The sequence below is a fragment of the Aptenodytes patagonicus genome, chromosome 1, assembly GCF_965638725.1.
Source record: "Aptenodytes patagonicus chromosome 1, bAptPat1.pri.cur, whole genome shotgun sequence".
Lineage (NCBI taxonomy): Eukaryota > Metazoa > Chordata > Aves > Sphenisciformes > Spheniscidae > Aptenodytes > Aptenodytes patagonicus.
In genome coordinates, this window is record NC_134949.1 from 146134906 (window position 1) to 146156107 (window position 21202).

General features: G+C 36.4%; 1 protein-coding gene across 4 annotated transcripts in view; it reads right to left on the bottom strand.

The window, feature by feature from the left end:
* Nucleotides 1–21202, bottom strand: part of STS (steroid sulfatase) — a 124858-nt gene that overhangs the window by 68301 nt on the left and 35355 nt on the right. For all 4 annotated transcript variants that reach the window (XM_076357989.1, XM_076357973.1, XM_076357981.1 and 1 more), the window contains 2 exons: nt 15198–15621; nt 5743–5879 (listed from right to left, as the gene is read on the bottom strand). In XM_076357989.1, coding sequence (XP_076214104.1) covers nt 5743–5879; nt 15198–15621 — 561 coding nt within the window. The remainder of the gene's footprint in view (nt 1–5742; nt 5880–15197; nt 15622–21202) is intronic.

Below are 21202 nucleotides of genomic sequence, written 5' to 3' on the forward strand. Positions count from 1 at the left end.
CATCTATTACTAAAACAGAGAAAAAAGCCATAGGGGTCAATAAAAATGTTTTATATTAAATTGGAATGGTTTCCACTTAGACCCTTGATTCGCATCACTCCAGAGTTGAACAGAAGTTAAAAGTAGATGACATGATTAATCCACATACATTGCGTATTATCTGTTTAACCATGCACACATTCATCAGATAAAAGGCATATAAGCATTTAGTTTTTATCATCACATTTAGGCACTGTAGGAATTAAGAGCCACAGCATAATCCTGCACATATGCATTGATATAATCTCTTTTACAACACTGGGAAATCTAATTACGGAACAAGTAAACTAGATGTTTCCACAAAGGTCTGGAGTTGACTTGGTGGAGCTTTTGCTCTTCCCTTCCTCTTTGAAAGCGCTGTGTGAAAGATACACGTTTAGAGATAATTTTTAATCATGATAACAGCTGAATCAAAGAAAAACCGTGTGAAAAGTGGTCTGATTTTCAGTTAGTCCTACTAGATTGTAACCTAGCTGGCCTTTCTCAATGAACTATACTTTACTTCTGCCTTGCTGTATTTCATTATAGGCCACATATTGCCCCACAGAGTTGTGTAGCAGAGTGTCACAAATGCTTTGACAAGTCATAAATGTTTCTCAGGTAAGGCTCAATTTATTCAGATATCCAAGGTTTTAATTATGTAAGTACTTTCAGTTAAAAAAAGTTAAGCACTGCATTTCCTTCTAAGGAAAACCTATTTAAGATATCATTAGCATCCTCAAAATTTGTCATCACTGTAGTAACACAGAATCACAGAACTCTTTGGGTTGGAAGAGATCTTCAAAAATCATTCAACCGCTCTGCCATGGGCAGGGGAATCTTTCACTAGACCAGGTTGCTCAAAGCCCCGTCCAACCTGACCTTGAACACTTCCAGGGATGGGGCATCCACTACGTCTCTGGGCAACCTGGTCCAGTGTCTCACCACCCTCATTGGAAAAAATTTCTTCCTTATGTCTAGTCTAAATCTACCCTCTTTCAGTTTAAAGCCATTCCCCCTTGTCCTGTCACTACAGGCCCTGCTAACAAGTCTCCATCTTTCTTATAAGCCCCCTTTATATATTGAAAGGCTGCAGTAAGGTCTCCCCGGAGCCTTCTCTTCTTCAGGCTAAACAACCCCAACTCTCTCAACCTTTCTTCAAAGGAGAAGTGTTTCATTCCTTTGATCATTTTTGTGGCCCTCCTCTGGACTTGCTCTAACAGGTCCATGTCTTCCTTGTGCTGGGGACCCCAGAGCTGGATGCAGTACCCAGGTGGGGTCTCACAAGAGAGAAGCAGAGGAGGAAAGTATCATGAAAGTATCTTGCTTCTGTTTGCTTCAGTGACGAGTTCCTTGGTTCCTCTAGACTGACTTTTAGAGGTTATGTCTGATTTTGTTTCAAAATATGAATTGACTTTCGTGAATAGCTTTTTTCTTTTCTTCAGCATCTGACAGGCTCACAGAATGGTTGAGGTTGGAAGGGACCTCTGGAAGTCATCTTGTCCAACCCCCCCTGCTCAAGCAGGGACACTTGGAGCCCAGGACCCTATCCAGATGGCTTTTGAATATCTCCAAGAAGAGCTACTCCACCACCTCTCAGGGAAACCTGTGCCACTGCTTGGTCACCCTCAGAGTAAAAAAGTTTTTCCTGGTGTTCAGAGGGAACCTCCTGTGTTTCAGTTTGTGCCCATTGCCTCTTGTCACTGGGCATCAATGAGAAGAGCCTGGCCCCATTCTCTTTGCACCCTCCCTTCAGATATTTACATACATTAATAAGATCCTCCCTCAGCCTTCTCTTCTCCAGGCTGAACAGAGCTCTAGTCCCAGTTCTCTCAGCCTTTCCTCATAGGAGAGATGCTCCAGTCCCTTAATCATCTTCTTGACCCTTTGCTGGACACTGTCCAGTAGCTCCATATCCCTCTTGTACTGGGGAGATATGGAGTTACTCTCTTCACATATAACGCTACCAAACCTTTTAAGATATTTCAAACACAAGTTACATGTAAGATGCATTGGGATTTATTTCCATTCCTTTTCTTCTACTTAACTAACATCAGATGATGGTAATATTTTCTTGGCATAACTTGATAGGTCAAAAGATAATGGCAGAGAGGCAGTTAAGTTTTTTTCAGCTTGCAGGGCATTCACATAATAAAGATATTCAGACAAGGCCCCCACTCTGCAGTTACCTAGCTTGTGCCAGACTACAATTTCTGAGACTTTTTTACACTTAAGCCATTCAGTTGTGATTGCTCCACAAAGGATTAAGAACTGATATGTAGTTTTGCTACTGTTAACAGAACAATAAACAGCCATTTGCAAAAGTGGTGTTGAATTAGTTTGTCTTCACACAGCTTGCAGGCAAGTCTACAGGGGGCTCCAAAACTCTTTGCAGTGATCTGTTTTGGATTAAATTAGTGTAATGCAATTTACAGCAAAAACAATTTCTGAACATATCCATTTCTCTTCCTATACTCAATCAGGAATGAAGGAATGAAAGAAGAGAAGAAGGGAGGAGGGAAGAAAAGGATAATATTGCATTCATTCATTCATCATTTCTTTTTCCACTTTTAGACTGTAAGATTATTTCATCTGCTCTCATATGAATTATAATTAATAGCATTAATAAGGTGCTTAGCCTACATTGAAAGAAAATTAATGTTATTAGCCAGAGAATAACTCTCTAAGGCATGTCACATGCAGTGATATTATAACTGTGAATGCTTTAAACATTGAATTCTGTTATACACACATCAGTATGCAAAAGCAGTAGACACACATGGTCCCAAAGCTTATCCAGAGACTTTGTATTTCATATTTTTGACAAGAACTGTTATCATACTCTTCAGTATTGGTTTAACAAGTCACAAACATGAAAGATTCAAAGGAGTATTTTATTCATGTGTCTTACAGGTTTTTCTCCTTCTAGCATGAAGATTGCCTTATAATTGAATTATTGTCCAATTAGGTAATTGATTCTCAATAAATAAACAAATGAAAATGGAGACTTGTCTTCTATTTAGAATTCTCAGTCTGAGTGAACTTCTCTGTCTTACTAGAAAGGCTATTGCTTTTTCTCTTGCAAATGGCAGCTAAAGTCTTCTTTCTGATTCCAGCTGATCTCTCAAATCAGGAACAATATTTCATTTGCATTTCATGGTCCAATCTTGATACAATTTTTTCATCACTGGTACCTGACAGTCCGAACTTCTACTTTGAACTTCTCTCCTACTCTTTTTTTTTTTTTTTTCATCCACAAGGGTTTTCCACAATATTTCCCACTCAGCAGATAACACATTGTAAGTTTCTTTTAAAATTGAGTTGAAGTTGGTGTTTCTTTTCCTACCAGATGCCAAATATTTCTGATGTTGTACTATAATGCAGTTTTCCATACACTCATTTTTAATTCCTATGCTTGTGTTGTCTTTAATTAGAAGCTTTTACAGCATGTTGTTATATCTGGGCTATTTTGTTCTTATTGCCCTTGCAAGTTACATTCATCTATGCATAAATACTAATTTCTGTCTAGTGAATGATAAAACCTCCCTTTGTGGAAAGCTTATAGTTTTCACTTTTTCAGCTTTTCCAGACAATTTTGTTTGACTTTTCTACTGTAACATCTTCAGAGGCATTCCAAGAAAATACTGGTTACTGACATCAGCAGTACAGTGAATAAATCTACTTTGTCTGACACAGTTGATGCATTAAGACTGGAATTTTCAGTGGAGGTTAATGGAAATAAGTACTCCCTTCAATTGAAAAAAAAAAAAAAAAAAAAAAAAAGCTATATTATTCCTCCAGACTCCTTTGGAAATGTCAGCCATAACTTTTTTTCATCATTCTAATAATGGAGGAGAAAGTAACCGAGGAACTAAACACATTTTCTACCTCGGAGCAAATACGCAATCTGTCAACAGAGGAGTCTTACAAGACATAAGCAAAACCAAGTAACCAGACCCCCCAACTGAAACAAAATTTGATGCTTGTATACTAGTTTATGACAGATGAGGATCTGTTTCCTGATTGATTAAGCTAGCTCCGCTGCCCCTGATGCTCCTGCAATGGATTGTAAAGGACAATACATGAGGAAACTCATGTGTCTCCTCTCTGAGTTTGTTCAAAATTACTATGTTATCACCACTAAATTTGTATCTCTGATTTATCCCAAGCTTTTTTAATAATATGCTTCTGTCCTACAGTTTGGTTTGTTTGACACATCTCCTAAGAGCTCATTCTGGAAGAGAGCAGTGGTTTTCAATCTGTTATCACCTCTGCATCATTAAATAGTCTGAAACAGCAGCACGTCAGCTGCCTTGGTTTCCAACTTGCTGTTTAAACCCCAGAGCCACGCTCCTGAAGGAGACAGCAAAACGTAATGGCAGCAGCAAATGACCAATTAGGTTGGGATAAGCTAAATATCATGGAACAGAAAAAGAAATAGTCAAATCAAACGCAGATGGTAAGACCAGCTAATGCTCAGTAGCTTACTACAATGCGGATGCAAACAGAAATGACAACACATGCATACTTTTATCTAATGCAGGCACTTCGTTGACCAAATGCTGGTGGCCACTGACAGAAGTGATAAAGATTCAGGGTGTAATACAACTGGAATAAAAGCCACTCTCTCTTCACAAAACCTGATTTACAAAAGAGTTTTTTCTGTTATCTTCCACATTGAAAACCTTTCATACTAAGTGTATCACAGTTTCCCGCAAGGGTTTTCCCCATTTTTGCAAATACTGCACTAAATACATTATGAATCACTAAATGTACTGTGCTGCTGTTTGTCCCCTACCTTCTGCAACTAGACCTCTTGATGCAAAATATGCAAAAAAATATACATGATGCTTAACTACACATGCTTGCATAGTTTAAAAATATATATGCACCAAAGCTGAATATCTATTTACAGCAACTTAATAAGGAAGCAACATTTTCTTGAAGAAAGCCACTTTGCACTGGGCTGTACTGAGAACAGAATCGACTTGGGGTATGTAATGTGAGCTCATCTTTAGCTCCTAATACTGCTGTTCTCCAATATGATTATTTTAAGATCTGAACTGTTAGTTGTTTTCACAGGTGATTACATCTGGAATCAGAGATTCATTCCAATACATCTAGAGATAAGGAAAGCCTGTTGAAAGATGTAACTGCTTTCTAGCCTCAGAGAGAATGGAAGGCTCTGAAGGGCAAATTGTTTGGTTTTGACTATTCTTCATGAACAGAAGTGGACCTCACCTGAGTGACTTCATTAATTCAGAGAACTCACTAAAATAATCAGCAAATTACTTTTGCTAACAGTGCATATTGTAGTCATTTTATTTATTATATCAATATCATGTGGTCACTTTTCGAGTTAGTATATTGTTTTATGAGGACAACCTGCAGAGGCCAGATGGCACCCAGAAGCTCATGGGGTTGGATTCAACTACTCTGCTTCAAATGTCCACAGTTAAGGTGTCCATATCTCTGCTAAGTCCATACTGTACAGACTACCTTCATAGTCAAAGAGAACAGGCATTTATAGGACACAATAAATTTGGTCATAAAGTAGATATTACAAGAGGTCAGATTATTGTGCCTTTCTTTCCCCTAAGTATAAAGGACAAGTATGTCGGATATACTGTAGACATCTAAATTACAGAAGTCTGCATTTGGTGGACATGAATGCAAGTCTTCCATGAATTCCCTCCATTGATGTTAGAAGCACATGTAACATACCTACACTCCAGTCCATTTCCTCCACTGCATCCCCATATAAACCATGCTTGCTTTTTCCTCTGAAACTTTCTGAAGCATATAGAGCGGTATGGACATGAAGATAAGACAGGACAAGAAGAAATGGTGCATCAGTATTCCTGGAAAAAGAACAAAATAAAACAAACCCCCAAACCCTTAGTATATTTTATAGCAAAATTTCTACAAAGAAATCTTTTTACAGTAGAGCTCAAAAAAACCCCAAAAAACAACCTCACTAAAAAAGAGGAAAAAGAATACTATAACTGATTACAGGGTAATCTGGAGCACACACACACAGAGTAAAAATGCAATTCTTAACTGTATACTGAATTGAAAGCAAAAATAAACTACAAAATCTAACTAATTACTGTTTGCTATATATATTGAAGGAGGACTTGTTCAAAGCCAGGAACCTAGAAATTTCTGGCTACAAGCACCTCTCTTCATTTTACAAGTATGTATTTAAAGCCTGAATAAAACTGCTGTTCAAAAACATACTTTCAGAACTACATATATATGTGAAACACAATTGCCTTCCTCACAAGGTCATATGGAAGCTGATCAACTAGACTATTATGAGGACCAGGGTCAAACATACCGTAATATCACTGACTATGTCAAACCAAGTATACTAGTACTTTTCCTCCTTCTTTATCCTGGACTAAGGTATATGACCAAATCTTCTCCTGCCATTTAATGCTCTGTGTGTGTATGCATGTGATCAGTACACAACTCTACAAGTATGTTGTACCAAAGAATAAGTAATCTCAAAGTACATACTAATATAAAGAAATATTTTTCCTTGCACAGTAATGAACAGTCTCCATTGTCTTCAGTCTATTTCCTGAACTGATACAAAAGAAAGAGTGCAATAAATAGACTCTTTGTAAATTTTGCTGTTCATGCGATCCGTCAACACGATATTATGATCAGTTCCAGCAGGTTGTAAAAGCACAGTTCAAGTAAGAACTTTTTCTTATGCATTATTTATAGAACTTTACTTAAAATTGTGCAGTACTAGCCAAATTTACTGCTATATGCTCTAACAGCATTTGTAGTACATTACGCATATTGTAAACTTCAGTTGAATCACAAAAGCACTACCCAGAAAACTTGTCTGGATCTCACCTTAAAGCACACAGATAATTACAGAGTATTTCTGGCTTTATTTACCATATTTTCCCTCGCCAATCTGTGGTGGATAATACCTGTGATTCACGTCAACATCAAAGGGAGACTATAGATTTCCTCATGCAGCTGATTCACCCACCCTTTAAAGGTGGATGCACATACTGTTTCTTTAAAATGAAAAAAAATTCTAACCTTTAGAACCTGAAAACAAAGTCTCTTAAAAAACCGATTAACATTATATCAATACTTTACTCTTAATGAAAAATAACTAGGTTTAATCTAGTATATTTATGATCCATTTTTCCTCTCTCCTTGGTTGGATCTGTTTTTGCACAAGTCACATGCTTAAAGCTTTTTTTTTTACTGGCATAGGCAGCAGTACATAAACAAAAAATGGGAAAATTTTATCCAGATTACTCGCTTGATAAGTGTGTTTCTGACTGGGACTTTTTCTTCCTAAAAAGTTTCTACTTTTTTAAAAAAATGACAGAATAAATAGAACATTTTTCATGTGGAAAATGGAAAAAAAAAAAAATTTGAATTCCCTTCAAATATTTGTGCATGCATCCTGTATTATCTTAGTATTATAAAGTACAGATTAAAAAAAAAAAAAAACAATATTTTTCATAAAAGATAAACTTTCCATGAAGTTGTGTTTGTTGCTATTTGAGAGGTCATATATGTGAGAACCTTTCATTACTGTAGCAACAAATAACACAAGACTTCTGAGTCAATTAAAAAGACTGAAAATGTCAGCACTTCAAGAAAAAAAAAGTACACTTTTAAGTTTAATATTTCATATGTATATTAATGTAACACTGACCTTTCATTAAAGAACATTTCTGCAAGGCAGCTGATTTTTGTTTTACAACCTGCATTTTTTACTGCATGGGATTATCTTTGACTTCTTCCTTAAACACAGTTCACTGAATTGAGAGTAATATACAAATTCTAGGGTAAACCACCACAAAAATCTACTTTATACTTATAATGGTGCAGGCACAATTTACTTTTCATGCAGACTGCCTTGTTCTAATGTCACAGAGATAGTGCATACTTCTAAATGTATATCTGTATTGCTAAAAGTGAGTATCAAAAGCCTCCACTTTAAATGTTATTTTCAAGAGATAATAACACAGGTCTGGGTTTTTGCTTTTAAATTGAACTGACACAAAGATCTAACTTTCATGAAGAGTCATCGAATCAATGATTGATATGGAAGGGCACTACATCATTCTCTCTTTGCAACTCAAATTGACAGGTTCTGATTGACAGCTCACTGTCAGGTGGAGAAGTGTCTCACCTATTAATATCCTATAAAAGATCACAGGCAGCTATTTATCCCCTGCCAAAACTCTTTGAGGAGAATCATAACTGATTACTTTTACCATGACCTTGAAAATGGAATGACAATATCAGCTAGTAGGCAGGAGAGAAATTTGACAGTAACAGCTTAACTCCTGAACCACTTCAGTAAACAGCTCCTTCAAAAACATATTGCCACTATCTTTTACACAGTTCAAACACAGGGAACTTCAGTTTCAAAAGATCTGAGATTCACTTACTCAAATACAGTAAACATTTTTATCTTAACATGAATCACAGAGTCTTTTCAATTTACTGAATAGCCAGAGAGATTACACATATCTGACATAAGACATCCTTTAATGTGTGCTTAACTGATCTTGAAAACATCTAAAAGCATCACGTTGCTGGTGACTCCTCTGCATATTGCATAGTACTAGATTCTTCTTTTTTAGTGCGAGGAGTCTTTACGTTACTCAAGCATTCAGTTCAGGCTGGAGCTGTAAAACACAGCTTTAAAGTGGGTGAGAGTGCAAGTTACAACTAATCTGACTCTGTGCTTCACACATGGGTCTTTTCTCTTTTTTCCTGCAATTTTGCTCTAAATACTTGCATTGAAAACTCCTTAGGTACTTTTGTTTGTTTTTGTGTGCATTGATGTTAATCTGAGACCGCTGCAGCAGAGCAACAGGTGGGGCTCTGAATTTGTTGGCCTGTGGTTGTCAAATCAAACTGAGATTTCAGGTATGATTCTGTACTGGAAACGAAATGGGAACATGACATGACAGGGCTCCATTTTACTTTTTCACAATACATTCTAAATTAACCTTTAATATGATGGACAGTACAATTTTTCTGAACAACTTTTTTTTTTGCTAGGTGTGAAATTATCCTCACATTCTGCCATAAAGTACATATTTTTAACCCGTTAGACCACTACACCCCCTATACCAGTGGAGGTACTATGATTCACAGCAGCTGACTATGAAAGCAGATAAACTTGGCTTTGCCTGAGCTGGACAAACACTGTGCTGTGTTAAAATTGGGTTAACAATTATTTCTGTAATCCCCAAAGTCTTATAAATTACAGCTAATTCACCCATAAGACTGAAATAGCCTGCGAAGAACTATTTTAAATAGATATAGGGGTAAAATATATTACCTCTTATAAGAATAAGTACACATGATTTAATAAGACTTATTCAATGAGAATATGTCATTTTCACATAGCCACAGTACACCAGAGTCACAGCTAAGATGAAAGAAAACAAAAATGTTCCAGTATATAATCTGAAGATACATTTTCAGCACAAATGTGTAATAGTGTGTCGATGCAGGCAGATGCAAACCTAACTTTTCCTTTCCTGTAACTCTCCTTTTACTAAAAACATTCTCCTTATTCAATATCCCCCCAGTGGATAAATTCATTCAATGCTTATTCCCCACGGCTCCCTCCTCTACTTCCAGATTAGATCACCAATTAGACAGTGCTCTTTGTGACTGGAGTGGCTGAATGCACTTCATTAAGCCCTGTTCCTGCAGAAGAAAAAGGTATACCTTGGCTTAGTTGTATCAAAGCAGGACTTTGTCCTACTACCCAGATTTCGTTTTGCTCTGACCGCTAACAGTGCTAAAATCCTTGTTAGCATGAAAGAATTCATGAATGAATATTTCTGTACCACTCTCTTAAAAGACACACCTTAAAACACAAATCTCATATTTTCAAAGTTTTTCAAAACCAGAAAAGAGAACTCCAGACCATGTGGGGGTAACTTATCAAAACCAGAAAAGGTGTTGAAAATGGAATGAGAAAGGGGGGGGGGGGGGGAAGTAAAAATATGGAAAATCTGACTCTTTCTAGAAGATATTAAAAGTAGGACGTGTTACTACTATATCTGTATTTTTGAAATGATTCTTCCATGCAAATAGCCAAGATACTTTTGACATCCCTAATTTCATGCCTATTTCTTCCTTTAAATGCTTAAAGTACACAACTCATACGTTTTTATTTCCTTTGTATATAACCTTTTTTCTCCCCTTCAGAAAGTACATTCTTGTAAGCATGGGGGAAAAAAAGAAATTTCTCACCTACTACAAATTATTAAGTTTACATTACTAAATCCCTCTCCCCCACAAAACTTTGGAGCCCAGTATACTGATATACTGCTTTTTAGAAGTGTTCCATTTAAAATGCAGTCTGTCACTCACTGCAGAACTAGTTAGGTCCTTAATCATTCTTAAATGACTTAAATGACTAAAATCTTCCATTTTCAGATGGCCTTAAAGTATATGAATAAATGTTTTAGCTCTTCTGTTCAAAAGGAACAAGCAGAGGGCTGAGAAAAAGGGATGAAGATCCAGTAGAGTTGTTATGATTTATAATTTACTACCCTTTTTTAATATATGTGCACATATACATTGTGTATACAAAGATACACAAACTCCTCTCTATAATTTGTATTTTGCTGTAAACTATAAGGAATCTTCTTGTAGGATTCATAAAAACACTTGATTTCAGAACTCTAACTCCAGTACAACATGCCAACTGCCTGATCTTAAGACCTAGTGATATATGGAAAACCTCTAAACCACAGCCTGCTAGATTACATGAAAGTAAATTTGAATGTGTGTTGTAACAGTGTTTCAAGGACTGAAGTAGAATAGATAAAAAGAAAATAAAAAATGTATTAACAGACATTACAAAATTTTGATTATGGCTATGCAATCTATGACTGAAAAAATAAATCTGCATGAAAATTGTTCAACATCATCTTCATGACAGCTTTTGAATATAACCATGTTTGTATGCAAATACTGTTTTCCAGAAGTTAGATTTCATTAGGATTTTTTTTTTAAATATTATTATTGTGATCAGCTATCCAAAATTGTCAGAGAGGTATTCTGTATCATAGAGTAGTACTTTTGTGTTGTTAATTTCTGATACGTTAAAAACAGGTCTCTGGCATTTTCCAAATTTGGATTGTCTGTGCAGTTGGTCATTAAAGGACATGCTGAAGACACGAGTGACAACCACATTGAGCTTAACATGAAATAATTAGCATCCATTTGACTTTCAAATATATTGTAATGTCTAGAGAGTGTTCTGATAGGTTTACACTATGTACACACAGTTGCTCTTGGGAAAAAGTAATTACAATTAATGTACACTGAGCAGACCTGCCCACTTACAATTAGGGTGACCAACTAAATTAGTATGTGTTTTCACACACTGGATCTGACACTTGTATATTGTATATATTCTTCTCCAGTGCCATTTCTGAGCATTGAGTATTGTATTTGCTCTCTTTCAATCTACCTAGGAACAAATGAAAACAGTAATACACATATCCTAGACTAAGGAAGAACAAATACAATATCAGCTCTCCAAAAACCAGACCAAAGTAAGTATAACAGCACATAGCTATATGCTGTGAAGAAATTATAAGAAGACTTGACAAATACAAAATCTAATAATTATATACATGGTAAGAAGTCATAAAGCTGACAATATGACCGTGAAATAGCTAGAAAAGAGAATAATGTCAGGAAGTCCATTGCCTGAACTCTGAAGAACTTATAAAGGTAATATAGGTAATAGGTATAATAAACTTACTTAGATAAAACATTTATGTTGTAATTGTTTTATATATATAACTATATATGCATTCATAGGTATTTTATATATATAGCATAAAAGGGCTATATAGGAAGTACCAGTGCTGTTGAAGATTGGAGCTTCATTATATATTTATTGTAAAGATAATTAACCAATTAAAACATGCATGATAGCTGATGATTTGTAGTTTGATGATAAAATGTATTAAGAACCAGTGAAGGCGAATGACTGAATTCTTCAGAGTCAACAATTCAGGATTGTTTGAACTCTGGTATACTTGTACACAGGGATTACTGGTGTACAGGACTGAGCTTGTTACTTACTGTATTATTTAAACAAAAGAAGCCTGTATGGCAAAGCAAGTGTTGAGTCAAACGTGTGGCTAAAGGAGGGTTGAGGGAGCCTGCTCGCTGAAAGAAGTGGAACCACAAGAATGCCGTGGAGCTTCCAAAAACCTGATGGCCCTTCACTTATGAGTGCCAGATGTCTGCCTGCTGCTGCAACCTGGTTGCCTTTTGACGGCCATTCCCCTACAAATGGCCAAAGTCAGTACATTAGTCATAAAAGCAATGGTCTGCTGGTGTACTGGAGTTGACAGGTATGAACTATATAATGTCAGAACCAGTGTGTCAAAGCAAATATTGATTTTGTCGCTCACGCTATTATATGGGACAGATCAGTTCAGTGAATATTAATCTAATTACTCCTATCCCCAGGAGCAAGTTTTATGGTCATATACTTTGCATGTGAATTCACTACAGGGCACAGTTAAGATTGCTCGAATGCCCTAATTGCTTCTCAATGCCTTAATGTGCTTGGATATTCTTTAATTTAACATTGACTCTGAATTGTCTGGGTTATAATTCTTACTATAATTGCAGCATTCCTGGTACAAAGTTTATTGTAAATTACAAATATGTGCTTGACTTCAATTTAACATCACTTTTGTCTGGAAACTACATTGAGAACTGAGGCCAAGTGCCCAGCTGATGTGAAGCCACTTACCTCCAGCTGAGTCAACAAAGCTATGCTGACTTAGATGATATATTGTCTTCCCAGCTCTAAACACTGACTAAGCTATACAGTAACACTGTGGATGTTATGAATATTAATAAAGTTAAAAGAGTTACTAGTTTTCTAGCATTGATTTCCAATCTTGAACTCAGCTGTTTTGGGGCTACCATTTTATTGTCATTGCATTGAAATCAATGAAACATTCAGAGATATCCAAAACATTACAAATCACTACAGGCACATTACCTGCTTGTAAATCACGGAAGAATCAGCCAACATATAGTTAATGTACTCAAGAGTCTTTTAAAATCACCAAATGCTTGGTCACTAAGCAAATAACTTCTCAACAATTTTCAAAGGGCGGTATGTGTGTGTGTTTGTAGTAAACAAAGTACTTCACTGTTAAATTAGAATGCAGATGAGAAGGTATCTTTATACCTATCACCATTGCCAAGAGGAAATAAAGATGGTTTAGTTTGTTTATTTATAAATACTCATGAGAATGTTGATTGTTGGGAAGACTTACTTACTTAAAGAAATTTGATATAAAAACCATTTTATTTTGGTATGATGAGTAGAGATGGCTACATCAAATATTTATAATGATAAAAATGATAAAAAAAATGCAGTATGAGTTCAAGATTTTAGATAAACATTTTTTCTTGCTAACAGTCTTGATGACTACTACTGCATGCACTCATTAAATCTAGCAAATTTAGCCTCTGATTCCTTGGTATAAGTTTTCATTCAGCAGTGACTCCATGTGAATATATTCACAGTAACCACCTGGTACATACTTTTTAGAATAGTAATTAAGGGACTTCTTATGTCTTAGAACAAGTTTTTGCTTTTGATTAACTATTTATCGAAATGGTGCAACCTGTTTCAAAATTGACCGAGAAAAATACTTTGGCATATTTTTCAAGAAGTTAAACGGATTAAATATTTTTGCCGCAAATATACTGATTTATATTTCAGAATATATAAATGTATACTGTTATGATTTGATCCTATTAAAAGCCCTGTAGTGACAATTATGCCAAAGTAGCTAACTTTGCAAAAATGAAGAATGACTTAGGATGATTTTGTACATCCAATGTTTAGGTGACCCAATGTGATGGCTGTTCAAAAAAACATTTATTTCCTAACTTCTGTAAATCAAATCTTTTCAAAATGAATCTGGCATAAAAGTGGAGGCATCTAAAAGGACAGTAACTTAAAAAATTGCCCTTATGAATGCCATTTTATGGATGCATCAAATCAATGATTAAGAACAGTTTCCAATTCCAGAAAAGTCATGGAATAGAATCATAGAATCATAGAATCATTAAGGTTGGAAAAGACCTCTAAGATCATCGAGTCCAACCATCAACCCAACACCACCATGCCTACTAAACCATGTCCCTAAGCGCCTCATCTACTCGTCTTTTAAATACCTCCAGGGATGGGGACTCAACCACTTCCCTGGGCAGCCTCTTCCAATGTTTAACCACTCTTTCAGTAAAGACATTTTTCCTCACATCCAATCTAAACCTCCCCTGCCGCAACTTGAGGCCATTTCCTCTCGTCCCATCGCTTGTTACTTGGGAGAAGAGACCGACACCCACCTCGCTACAACCTCCTTTCAGGGAGTTGTAGAGAGCGATGAGGTCTCCCCTCAGCCTCCTTTTCTGCAGGCTAAACAACCCCAGTTCCCTCAGCCGCTCCTCATAGGACTTGTTCTCCAGACCCCTCACCAGCCTCGCTGCCCTTCTCTGGACACGCTCCAGCACCTCAACGTCCTTCTTGTAGTGAGGGGCCCAAAACTGAACACAGGATTCGAGGTGCGGCCTCACCAGGGCCGAGTACAGGGGCACGATCACTTCCCTACTCCTGCTGACCACACGATTTCTGATACAGGCCAGGATGCCATTGGCCTTCTTGGCCACCTGGGCACACTGCCGGCTCATGTTCAGCCGGCTGTCAACCAGCACCCCCAGGTCCTTTTCCGACAGGCAGCTTTCCAGCCACTCTGACTCTGTATTGTGCTTTCACATAATTAAGTCACACCACAAAAGATTTTTCATATTTCAAGTTACATGAAATCCTAAATAATGACAGTCCTAAAAAAGCTACATTTTTTTTGAAAAAAATTTCTGAAACATGTAAACATAAATAGTTTTTAATTTTTTCAGAGAAAATAATGACATACCTGATAGAAAAAAACAGTCACTCTCACTAATAAGATTAACTTCAGTCATCTTTTAAAGGAAAAAAATGATGATAATATGTAATTACATATTCCTCATGCCCACCAGTTCACATCTTTTTTCTACTTTTTCGGAAACATCATCATTGTGAAATGCCAGCATTAACATAGCTAGAAACCTACCTTCCTATAAGCTGCACGGCTTCCTTTGTCAGTCTCTGAGTAAGGTTCTCATAGGATAGCGGTTGCTGGATAATCTGATGGTCCCTCATTAAGAAGCAGTTCAGGTGTCGAAAATGATAAAAGAAAAAGATCAAAACCGCAAGTGAAATAGCGGTTATTAACAAGCAGTAAGCCAATGCTTGGAAAGGTACTTTGAGGAGACCAATGTACTGTACTATTGCCAAAGAGACCAGGGTGATTCCAGCAATTTGGATTGGGATGACAAGGGATTTCTGGACCCCTTTTAAAAACACGCTGCCTTGGCCAGGTTTGCAGTCTCTAAAATTGGTCACGGTAAGCCCATAAAAGTAATCAAATCCATGACTGAGGGGGTGGTGACAGAAGTCATTACTACTTTCACAGTTCATCCCAAGATGCCACTTTCCTACAAAGAGAGAAGGACAGGGAGTATTTTTTGGTTAAATCATCAAACTTATAATGTGCACTATTCCAAACTGTTACTATCTGACTGATATCCTCCACCCCCAGGATTTATTGTGCGGATCCCTATTTTCTACCTAATCTTTCTTTATGCCTTCATCAAGGACTTTGTTTCATGTCTGCCTCTTCGTTTTAGTTAGAAATAGTTTGGCACACCTCCTGATGGAGACCATTAATTTCTGAGTGGGCTAGCAGGTCACTGAAGAACAACAGAGCCCTAACAGATAGTTAACTTTGAAAATGAAGCCTTTGTGCATGTGTAGTCATAAGAAAATACTGTTTTGTAGCAGCTACTGCCAATACGGAGTTATGAAATATCCTTTCTGAAATTTTTCTGGCAAATCATTCACATTTGACTAGTTTTTTTTTTTTTAAAAAAAAGAAGAAAACAGTAACAAACAGGAAATAAATCAAGAACAGTGAAATTACCAAGGCATTTATTATTTAAATGATTGCAAAATCTCTGAAATTGCCAAACTCCCTCACTGTATACTTATATATAGTGAGGGAAATTATTTTTTAATTTATATATACTTTTTATATATATAAATTAAAAAAGAAACAACAGTAACAAGTAAATTACCACCAAATACTATCTCTCACAGCATTTCGTCTCAGTAGGAAATCATTCTAATTCTGCAATAACGTTGGACACTGACTGACACAAGAAAACAGTAAGTCTGATTTGCATTATAGTAGCATAATCTATGTTCATGCTGATTACAGTAAGTATTTAGATAATTCATTCTGTGACTCAGGTACAACCCCTTACCATATGCTTATGCATCAGTTAGTGCAACAGGCCTAACTGGTAGCTGTTATTTAAATTCAAATGCATAATTAAAAAAAATTCAAATTCAGTTAAGCCTATTGACATAAATTATGGCTAGAGCTATGCTCTTTGGTCTCAGCAAGGAAACGTGTTGAATATTTGACAAAATGTGTCACCCTTGACAAAACAGATGACAATATATATTGCTGGGCCAAATTTTATTTATTTTTTCTGAATCAAATACCTAAACATGACCAGCATAATTCAGGGGTTGTGATCTTAAAAGAAACAAACAAAAAAACCCGCAAACCCAGCAAGTCCTTAACCCCATAACCTAGCCCAAAGAAATTTGAAATATTTTGCTCTAGAGACTTCAGGATACACATGGTAGAAAGTACATGAAAGGCATAAAGCATATACAGAATTTTCCCCTTTCCCGAACCGTCCCAGCTTTTACACATCTGTAAGAAAGAGTCCTGATGCAGGCAGTCCTGAGCATCTCCTGGGTCTAAAGAGCAGCATATCCATCCTGCACTGCTGCCTTTGGCTATGACAAATGCGGGTACTGCAGTACCAAAGAGGGTGAAGATGGGGGTCAGTTCTGATTTTTTGAAATAGTACCTAGCAAGTGAGCTCGATGTCATTATTTCTCTTTCACAAATGACAGAACTAAGGTATGGGTTGGCAATGTCTAAGTTCATCCGTCAGCAAAGGTGGAGAAAAATACTACAGAAATCATGAGCCTAATTGAATGCTCACTTGAGAGTCCAGTTCTCCTCGTACATCTCTTGATGGTCTTAGGTTAGAAATACCTTCTGTATATCATAGAAGCAGGTATGAAGGCATTTTCAGGTCTGCTGATGTGTCAGTGGAATGGAGGCCTCTACAGCTTTCTCATCCCATCAGAAGTTTTCCCACCTACTGTCAGATGGCTCCCCTCACCCGAGGCAGTATTCTGCTTTCCGTGGGCAGAATGGCTCTACTAACTACTTTTGACATGGTCCAGTGAACATTATTGTGGCCGATTACAAAAATAGCAATGCAGACCACTGTACTGATTTTTTAGATGTTATAATGGTGCCATAAAGGGCTAGCTAAGACTGCAACTCTGAATTTCATTCACAGGAAGAAAAGACACAGATTTTGGAAAATAAATGCTTCAATGTTTTCTCTTAGGTTTACATGACTGTCTTTATGGAATAATCATAAAGCCAGATGTGTAGCAAGGTCAGCATGAAACAACTCTCATCAAGTTAAGTAATTGAAATAAAGGTAGAGGCTTATAATCACAAATATAAATGATCTTAAAGCTTTAATTTTTAATTTTTTGCTGTTATTTGTCAATCTCAAAGCACCTATAATTCAGTAAAAAAATATGAAAAAGAAACCCAAACAAGTTAAATATACTTTCAAGGTCATTTATTATGATATAAAGAAGTTCGTTTAAACTGGATCTCAATAAAACTAGACATTGCAAGCCAGGACAGAAGAATCTTGCAACAACAAATTAGACAGGGGAAAATATAGGACCTATTTTTATCACAAGGGTTTTAGCAAGCACAACAAATTGTTCAATGTCAAGATGAACTTGCGCCTCAAAAAAAGATTTGTTCAGAAGCAACTTAAGCCAAACAAAGCAGAGATCAGGTTAGCTGGGAAAAGCAACAGAAGCACAGAAAGACACAATTGCCATTCTCAAATGGCTGACGAGGTAAGTTTGATAGGTCCTGCGCTACTCTGAAAAACCAAGTGATGACTGGGTCCACAATACATGTTTTGTTTCATTCCTTGTGACAATAACCGCTGCCTTGAGCTAGCATTTTAACAGATTATTGTAATGTGCTTTACACTCTGGGGCCTTTCTGAATCTGAGAGCAGTGCAAAATGCTCTCACCTCTTTGCGAAGTGAAGCTTCGTAGTACGAACACTTCACACAAGCACCATACACATTTCAGCAGACTCTACCAAGCTTTTGAGTGAAATTTATGCTGTTAATTGTAAATTACGAGTACCTTAATAGTTTGAGACTTAGGCTTTTTTCCCTCTCCTTCTGCCACAATTAAGATTTCTGCAGAGCAAAAGCAATGCAATGAAAGGCAAGTGGAAATGAGAGGCAAGTCCTATTCAGCCAAGAAACTTCTTCTGGGACTCAGTTTTTCAGAACCCAGAAAGCTAGAAAAATCCATGTTTTTCCCTCTACTTTCTCCTCAGACAGTTGAAAAGGGAGCAATCTGAAAACTGAGTTATATATACTGATATATTTCTTTTGGTATGATTTTGTGCTCTAAATGGTAAGATGCAAGATGCAGAGCAAGATGCAAACAAATATTTTATGTGCTCAAAGAAATATATGTATAAGATATACATAGCAATAATAATATAAAGTACATATGCATATATTATTAATACAATCAGATTTTAAGCTGTTCTATTAATAACTCTTCTATTAAACCTACTTCATAGACTCAGCCAATCTTGTGTTTCTCACTACTGTGATCGTGTGTCCAAATATTACAACAACTTGTTCTGGAGGAAAGATACAAGTCCCAGTTTATCCATTAGTATTTTAAACTTTGGAGATGAGCTACATAGGTGGATTTTAAACTTCTCTAGATAGTAGACAACACACTTGGATAACAGTACTGAGGAAAAGTTGACCTTTACTCAACTGTAATTGAGTACAGCAGTAGTTAAAATAATACCCATCTACTTTCAGTGGAATTTTTGCATTATGAATAGCTATTTCCTACAAAACATCAACATTTCTTGCTACTCTCCAGGATCCTCAACTGGTGAAATATTACATATTCAATGCATCTGCCTTTTTTGAGAAAACTTGGTTTTGTTGCAGATCTTCTGACTGTGTCTCTTCCTGCCAGATCTATTGGATGTCACCTTCTTTGTGTCACAGGGGAAAAAAAATGAGGTAAAAAAGTGTACCTGTAAAATAGATTTATAGCTGAAATATATTTAGGGACGTATCAAGCAAGAGGAAGCATATATTCAGAGGAGGGGAAAAAAATTAAAAGGAAAGGAAAATGCATTTAGGAAAGAAAAAAATGTCCTTAGAGACTAAAGGGGAAAGAAACTTGGCAAAAAAAAGAAGTGACAGTACAGGCTTGAGGAACTGAAAGGCTTCAAATTACCCTTATGCCAATCCATCACTGGTGCGGGATTTGACAATTAATTGTTTGGGAACTGCTGAGTTGGACTGAACCAAGCAAAGACTCCATGACCTAGACCAATATGATGTGATAAGAATACCAGCAGAGGCAGCAAATGGGCTGGTTGGGAATCAGAGTCTGTCTATCTAGTCTTCAAATCTACATAATTTTTCTTTTTGTCATTTACATATACTTTATCCTTTATTTTAATGCACTTCTTGATTTTTGGAAGCCTTCATTATACACTAAGGATATGATAATATTACATCTTATGGTTTCATAGCTATCATTCAGGCCACTTGGAAGAATTGTTCATTAAGCATCATGGAGATAACTTCTGGAGATCTAAGTGGCAAGCTGTCATGTTGCAGTGAAAGCAGTTAAAAAAAAGAATATTAACTAGGTCAGCCCCAGAAAATGAGTTGTATTACAGTGCTTGTTACAAACAGAAAAATGATTTTTTTTTGCATCTTTAGTTGAATATGGAGCAATAGGAATTAACTCCATGATGAACATGATGAATTATGAATGGTCTTTTTGCACTACGGTTCAAATGCACCTGCACTAAATATACTTCTGTTAAGATTTTCTTGTTTTCTGTCAGAACATGAAGGCATTTTATACTTATAAGACTGTAGTATAGCTAAGTAGGATTTTTAAGTTAGGAACATCAACATTAGTTATCTACGTAATATGGATATTTTCTGAACAGCGGTGTGAATTGTTAGCCTTGCTAAACAGCCTGATTTTTAAACAAAATTACTCTGAAAATTGCGAGCTTTTGTTACATTTAAAAACCAAATTGGGTGCATCCAGCTTCTAAAAGAATGTAGTAACATTCCAGTATGATGTTCTCTAAACAACTACTTCCTGGCAATTTCAGTACGGAAACGTACATTATGTAATACAAGTTGTACTTCACAAAAATCTTCTAAAATATAAGCAGTGTGGAATAAGTCAGTGGCCAAATTAGGAAAAAAAATCACGTTATTTAAATGCTATACCTTTATGATATTCATTCCAATTCTGTTTAATATTCATCTGGTGGGATTCCTTTTACCCATTACAGGGTATTTATGCTGCAGTTAGGTGTCTGAACTATCTTCATAATGAGAGAGAAACACATTTTTGTATTAAACATCTACCACAGGATGAGACAAATTTACTAGAAATGCCCATTTCTGTCTGATGACTAAGAAGAGAATCCAGACGGTTAGCCCAGGTACTACATTATCTACTTTATGGATATTTGAAAACTGGTGAAATGAATCCCACCACTGTGCTGACTTGTGCCCTGCGATCCATCCCTCATTGTCTCTCTGTTGTAATCAAACTCCTCTTTATACTGAAAACTTTTCAAGAGCTTGACTAATTTTCAATTTGTTCATGTTTCTTCAGTACCTTGCACAATGAGACTATAACTACGCAAGTGAATCAGACATACTTACCTGATCAGTGTTTCACATATGCATGGGAATGTGCTCAGCTTTGTGCCAGCAAAATAAACTCATTATGCTGTGGGGGAAAAAGCTTAATGCATACCTTTAATAGCCTATATGGAAAGCTAATGTTCTTTTGATTGAAATTAA